At 39.7% G+C, this 7,018-nt stretch overlaps 1 protein-coding gene across 1 annotated transcript; it reads left to right on the top strand.

Moving 5' to 3' along the window:
* Positions 1–3,643: 3,643 nt before the first annotated feature.
* LOC110192269 (C-C motif chemokine 13-like) lies at positions 3,644–5,883 on the top strand. Its single transcript, XM_020963334.2, has 3 exons — positions 3,644–3,786; positions 4,513–4,624; positions 5,214–5,883. Exons 1-3 carry the CDS (start codon positions 3,711–3,713, stop codon positions 5,317–5,319), a joined length of 294 nt encoding a protein of 97 aa, XP_020818993.1. The 5' UTR covers positions 3,644–3,710; the 3' UTR covers positions 5,320–5,883.
* The last annotated feature ends 1,135 nt before the right edge of the window (positions 5,884–7,018 follow it).

Raw genomic sequence — 7,018 nt, 5'->3', positions numbered from 1 at the left:
AAATGCTAGTTATTTTTTGAAGAAAGGTATCATTTCTTCCCATGTTTTCCAGTATTTTTAGTAAGAATGGGTATTGTATTTTGTTAAAAGTTATTTCCTGCATCTATTGATATAATTATGATTTTTATTGTTTTTGTTATTGATATGGTCAATAATTTTACAGTTTTCCTAATATTGAACCAGCCCTGCATTCCTGCTATAAATTCTACCTGGCCATAGTGTAGGATCTTTGGTACATATTGCTGAAATCTCCTTGCTAGTATTTTATTTAATTTTTTTTTGAATCAATATCCATTAGGGAAATTTGTCTAAAGTTTTCTTTCTCTATTTTTGCTCTCCATGGTTTAGGTATCAAAACCATATTTGTGTCGTGAAAGTAATTTAGTAGGAATCCTTTACCTATTTTTGTCAAATAGTTTATATAGCATTGAGATTAATTGGTCCTTAAATGTTTGGTAGAACTCACTGGTAACTCTATCTGGTCTTGGGGAGTTTTACTTAGGGAGCTCAACTGTGGCTTGCTCAATTTATTTTTCTAAGGTAGGGTTATTTAAATTATGTAGGGTTATTTATTTTATTTCCTTTTCTGTTAATCTGGGCAATTTAAACATTTGTAAACATTCATCTATTTCACTTAGATTGTCCATTTTACTGGCAATCTAAGTGAAATAGATGTCCATTTTACTGGCATACAATTAGGCAAAATAACTTCTAATAATTAATTTCATCTTCATCTTCATCGGTGGTGCATTCACCCTTTTCATTTTTTATGATGGTGATTTCGTTTCTTTTTTTTTCTCTTATTTAATTAAATTAGTCAATAATTTATCTATTTTATTGGCTGTTTCATAAAACTAGATTCTAGGTTTATGTATTAGTTCAATGGCTTTTTTACTTTTGGTTTTATTAATCTCTCCTTTGATATTCAGGATTTCCATTTTGGTGTTTAATTGGAGATTTTTAACTCATTCTTTTTCTATTTTTTTTAGTTGCATGCCTAATTCATTGTTCTGCTCTTTCTTTTATTGATGTACACATCTACAGATATGCATTTTCCCCTGCTTTGGCTGCATTCCACAAAGTTTAATATGTCATTTCATTGCTGTCATTCTGTTTAATGAAATTATTGATTGTTTCTATGATCTGTTCTTTGACCCACTCATTCTTTAGGATTTGATTATTTAGTTCCTAATGAATTTTTAATCTAACTTTCCAAAGCCCTATATTGAATGTAATTTTTATTGTATTATGGTCCAAAAGAGGTGCATTTAATATTTATGCTTTTCTGCATGAGGTTTTTATGCACTAATACATGGTCAATTTTTGTGAAGGTGGAATGTACAGGTGAGAAAAAAATTATAGTCCATTTTATTCTTATTCAGTCTTTTCCAGTGGTCTGTCATCTCTCACTTTTCTAAAATTTTATTCATCTCCTTAATGTCTTTTTTATGATTAGATTTATCTACTTCTGAGAGAGAAAACTGAGGCCTCCCACTAGTATAGTTTTACTGTCTTTTCCCACCTGTAATTCGTTTGGTTTTTCCTTTAAGAATTTGGATGCTACAGCATTTGGTGCATATATGTTTAGTATTGATATTGCTTCATTGTCTGTGGTGCCTTTTAGTAAGATATGGTTTCCCTGCTTATCTCTTTTAATTAGGTCTATTTTTGCTTTGTCTGAGATCATGATTGCTACCCCTGCCTTTTTTTCCTATCTCAACCAAGTACAATAGATTCTGCCCCCACCACTTATTTTAACTCTGTATGTGTCTCTCTGTTTCAAGTGTGTTTCTCACAAGCAACATATTGTTTGATTCTGGTTTTTAATTCATTCTGCTGTCTGTTTCCATTTTTAGCCCATCACTGAATGAACCTCCCTTCCAAAGAAATTCTTCCCAGACTCCTTGTAGTCATCTTCATCTAGATTTCTTGTTCTTTCCCATGGATTGATGCCATCTTTTTTTTGCTTGATGACCCTTGACTTGGGGTCACAGATTTAGCAGTAGAAGTATCCTTTGAGATTGTTGAATCCAACACTTGTCTTTTTGTTTTAGGCTGAAACCTATGATTTCAATATTATGGGAAACTCCCCATGAGGAAACTCCCCCAGAGATTTAGATTGGCACCTGCTCCACAATTTGGTCTTAGAGAGTTGCCCAGGGCACTAAGAGGTTAAGTAGCTCGATCAGTTGGTATGTGTCAGAGTTGTTACTTTAACCCAAATCTTCTTGACTCTGAGACCAGTTCTCACCTTCAAACTAAAGGCTAAAGACACTGAGGTCCAGAGAAGTCAGACGACCTGTTCAACATTACTTAAAGAGTAAGTAGGCAGTGCTGAGATTCAAATGCCCAGGTCATATGACCCCTGGCCATCCCACAGAGACTATACGGAGAGTCAAAGCACCCTCTTTATCCCAAGGAACTCGGCATGTACTGCCTTAGCTCCTCTTTCCCCCAGAGAGCCCTACATCTAAACTTTTTTAGAATAGGGAACTGGGGCATGCTTTTATTCCCTCTAGTGTCCAGGTCAGAGCTCTGCACCCAGTGAGTGACCTTACAGGACCTGTGCTGGTACTTGAAAGATGCTGGAGGGAATAGATGGTTAGAGTTCCTAAGATTATGGACCAATAAAAGAGATGTAAAGCCTTAAATCCTTCGGGCAAAGGGACATTGATGAGATATATACTTGTTCTCTATCTCTACTTCTTAAAATACTTAGTCCCTTTTAGAGATCAGCTCAAGGATTATTTCCTGCTTGAGACTTTTCCTGATCCCTCTAGTTGCTAGTGACCTCCCTTATTATTTTTTTGTACTGTATATGTTTATATATACTCAAATTGTCTCCTCCAAGAGAACCTAAAGCTCCTTGGGCAAGGTCCAGGGTCTATCTCATTTTTATTATTGTATCTTCAGCAACCACAACAGTGCCTGGCACACAGTAGGTGCTTCATAAATACTTGTAGATTTATTTTGTTCAGTGTTTCATATATTGGTGTGTCTTGTATCTTTGGGATGAGTTGGCAGTCAAGTACAATGTTACAAGAGGCCATTAGAACATTCCAGAAGCCCAGCTGCCAGTGCCTTTTTATCACCCCCAAATTGCCTTGTATTCTTTGTATATGTTTTGTAGATGTTTGTATGTAACTTTTCTGTCTCTTCTAATAGGATGAAAACTTTACAAAGGCAGGGATTGTTTCATCTTTGTGTACATTCACCTTCTAGCACAGTGTGGCTCAGAGGAGATGCTCAATATATGTTCGTTAATCAGTTGATTGAAAACCTGAGCTATCCTTTTAATAGGAAGAAGAAAAGGCGGAATGAAGAAGGAAAGGGAGAAAGATGGAGGAGAGGAGGAAGTAGCTTTCTCAGATAGAGCTTCCCACTGTCCCCTGCCCCCACATGATGTTTCCCACTACGCCCACTTATCTAAACTCAGGATCTAACTGCACCACAATCTGTACAGGATCTTTATCTGTCCCCTGCTGAGGGTAAGTTTTCCCCAGAGCTTTCCTCTACTCACAGAGAAAAGCAGTTTTCTATGCGGTCATTGCATCATAAATAGCTTCCTTTCCTTTTGTGAGTCCCCCCACCTCTGCAGGGATGGGCAGGGGAAACCCCATGTGCTGGATATAAATACCAAAGCCTGGGGAGATGGGGAGCCAGCAGAACTTGAAGGTGCATCATCTTGAGAAGCCACAGCTCACTCCAAGATGCAGCACATCTCCATGGTCCTGCTATGTCTGCTGCTTGTGACATTGGGACCTCAAGATAGCTTCAGCAGTAGTTGTAAGTATGAGGCTGATTACTTAGTCTTTCCTTGATCCTGTGCCATTCTTTAGAGAAGCAGAGCAGACCCCCATGTCTGGGAGACTTCCCCAGAGAATCTTTACTTAATTTCCAGGCAAGAAAAGGGCACTTCTCAACTTGGGTTGCAGGTAGATTGTGGGTGAGGGTCTATGGCAAACATAAGGTAGAAGGTATCACCTCCTAGTGATCAGGGACCTTTTTGGCCCATTCTCTCTCTAGGACTGATGGACTTAGAATTAAAGCTGGAAGGAAGGCTCTTAAGTCTTATTGAGCCCAACTACTTCATTTTACCCTGGAGATCCCAGAGGGGTTTGGTGAATTGCTCCAGTTTGCAAAGTTCTGAAGTGATAGAAGGGGCCACACTTTGCACAACAATGTGTCGCTGCCCTATTGGTATAGGTGGGTGGTAAGGATTCAGTTTAGTAGATTGGGCAGGCAAGTCCCTGAAGAGCCCTGGGGTTCCGAGGCCCTTGTCTCATCGGGGGAACATGTAGGTGATTTTCCCTAGGTACTTTCTCTTCTTCCTTTCAACTTTTCTATGGATAGAGAGGCTGATGACGTATATAGCTGCCCCTGTAGCCCTGCTCAGGCAATCTTCAAGCAGGGCACAGCCTTGGAGATTCCAAAATCATGCCAATGTAGCTGGTGAGGCAAGCAGGCTCCTTGGCAAGAGGCAAAGTACTGTCTTCTGGGGTTTCCTTACAGTGGTTGATTCGAAGCCTACCTGCTGCTTTGTCTTTCTGAAGAGGAGCCTTCCACACCATCTCATCAAAAACTATGGTATCACTAGCCGTTCCTGCCCCTACAAGGCTGTAATGTAAGTTTCTTGCCCCAGACAAGGTTTCACATTGATGGGGGCTCTGTAGATCCCTCCACCAGAAATGAAACTGTCCATGAATTAGGCACAGCCAGGAGAATCTCAGGGAGCAGAAGAAACATTTTAGCTGCTTAGACACTATGGGGGTGCCCTTAATTTAGAATCAGTCCCTCTGACCTGGGGCTTAATGGAATCAGAGCTCCAGATTATGTACTGGAGGGAGGGGACTGGGCCTGTCTGTTCCCTGCTCTGAAACATTTTACATTTAGGATTCTCTGAAGAGCAGAGGAGTCAGGGGAGTAGCTAAGGAGTTTTGTGGGAGAGGAAGATTCTTTGGTCTTCTGAATAGCCTCTGTGAAGTAGCCAGAAGTCAGATCATATGAAGCAGGAAGTGTGGTTCAGTGGTACAGGAAGCAGGTTTAGGGGTGATAAAGAAGAGGTGAGGTTCTTGCTTTATTGAACTTTGCCTCCCATCTATCCTACCTTTTTAGGAATTTGATCTCAGTGCCCTGTTAGGAATAAAGTCTCTTTCTATTAGACTTGTCTTCTGACAGTGGTCTTTGGGCTTTCTCTTTGTCTCCATTTGCAGGTTTACTCTGAAGAAAGGCAAAATATACTGTGCACATCTCGAAGACAAATGGGTTCAGGATTACTTGAAGAAAATGAAGAAAATGAACAGTAGTGGCTCAATTTAAAGCCAAATTTGAGGGCCACCTCCAATCAGAAAACTATCCCGATTCTACCAGTTGCTACTGTACTCCTCCTTCCTTTGTATATATTGTATGTTTAATTGTCTATGTCTATGTTGTGTCCCTAGTTAGAGTGTAAGTTCCTTGAAGACAAGGAAGGCTTCCCCTCCCCCCACCCTTTTTGTCTTGTATTCCCAGGACCAAGCACACTGCCTGACCCATAGCAGACAACTGACAAATGTTTGTTGAATTGAATTGAAAGCGGATATCCAACAAAGAGTGAAGACAATCTGGGCAGCCTAGAGCCCTGTTCATCCAGTATTCCTTTACTGACAATTTTGCTAGGCTCTGAAGCTTGAACTAGGTCTCGATAAGCTATTGTTATGTCTTATTTATTGATAGGTCTAAAACCTTTGATTTCTGTAACCCATCTATTTCTTGGACTCTACTTGGAAATAGAGGCATAGCCTCAGTTGGCCTCAAACTGAGCATCATAAGGCAACATAGCTGTGTTTGACTTGGAATAAATATAACTTATCTAAATTAAGACAAATAAATGCTCTAACTCCAGCTTCTTTGTTTTTTGTGACTCCTATTGGTTCTCAGGAACAGAAATTATTGGACTCTTCTGCTTTAAGCCATAGGTAAGAAGTACACATCTTCAGACAGGTACCCAACTCAGAAGGGCTGAAGGGAGGGTTACCTGGGTTACAGAATAAAAGTACACTCCTCTTTATACCATAAGGATCAAATACCAGAGACAATATCATTACTCATTCTTCTTGCCTGACTGGAGACTCCGTTCCTTCCAACGCAGCCTTGCAAACTCCTGTGGCAAACATAGACAGCATGAGACCAGAGAATTAGAATTTTAGAGTTGTAAAGAACCTTACTAAGTTTGGGGCAAATAATTTCCCTTCTCTGGGTCTTAGTCTCTTCACTTGCCAAAAGGTTTAATCTTGCTTATTTCCCAGATCCTTTTCAATTCTAACATAAAATGGGTGGATAAGTCCCCATTGTGACTATCCCCCACACTAGCTAGGTACAAATCTGTTTTGTTGCAACAGTCCACCACAGAGTCAAGGAAGAACCCTTGCAAGATTAAAATAGGCCCTGGGTCCTTCTTTACATCTTCCTTTCCCTCTAGGAATAACTGATGGATTGAGAGCCCATCTCCAAGATACTGTTCAGTGTCTTATGCAAGAATATAAAGAAAGGGGAGTATCTTTTATCAACTTTTCAATTGACTCATGTCAAGTTGAGTTATTTTGATGCCTTGTGTGGGGGCCTCTAGAAATGCTTTGCCAGGTCCAAAGCACTTTGTGGATCGGGATGTACTTAAAACCATAACTCATAAGCCCCTACCAATTTCTTTCTTTCTTTCTTTCTTTCTTTCTTTCTTTCTTTCTTTCTTTCTTTCTTTCTTTCTTTCTTTCTTTCTTTCTTTCTCTTCTCTCTCTCTCTCTCTCTCTCTCTCTCTCTCTCTGTCTCTCTCTCTCTCTTCTCTCTCTCTGTCTCTCTCTCTCTCTCTCTCTCTCTGTCTCTCTCTTTCTTTCTTTCACCAGCAAATCAGAGGAGACACTAATTCAAAGCAAAGGACATTTAGTCAAATAGCATAGCAAATATTGAAACAAGAAAAGATTCTCTTACTTTCCTATGAAAAACATACTTTTCTACAGGTGACCATACTACTAGTGTGGGAGAA

Source organism: Phascolarctos cinereus, unplaced genomic scaffold (genome assembly GCF_003287225.1).
Source record: "Phascolarctos cinereus isolate Bilbo 61053 unplaced genomic scaffold, phaCin_HiC Scaffold_5;HRSCAF=322, whole genome shotgun sequence".
In the NCBI taxonomy this organism is placed as follows: domain Eukaryota; kingdom Metazoa; phylum Chordata; class Mammalia; order Diprotodontia; family Phascolarctidae; genus Phascolarctos; species Phascolarctos cinereus.
The sequence above is the reverse complement of the archived record's forward strand: the minus strand, read 5'-3'. Positions and strand labels throughout refer to the sequence as shown.

Coding starts and splice junctions, on each gene's coding strand:
- LOC110192269 (XM_020963334.2), top strand. CDS start 3,711: ATGCAGCACATCTCCATGGTCCTGCTATGTCTGCTGCTTGTGACATTG. Junction 3,787..4,512: donor AGATAGCTTCAGCAGTAGTT/GTAAGTATGAGG, acceptor GTTTCCTTACAG/TGGTTGATTCGAAGCCTACC. Junction 4,625..5,213: donor TGCCCCTACAAGGCTGTAAT/GTAAGTTTCTTG, acceptor CTCCATTTGCAG/GTTTACTCTGAAGAAAGGCA.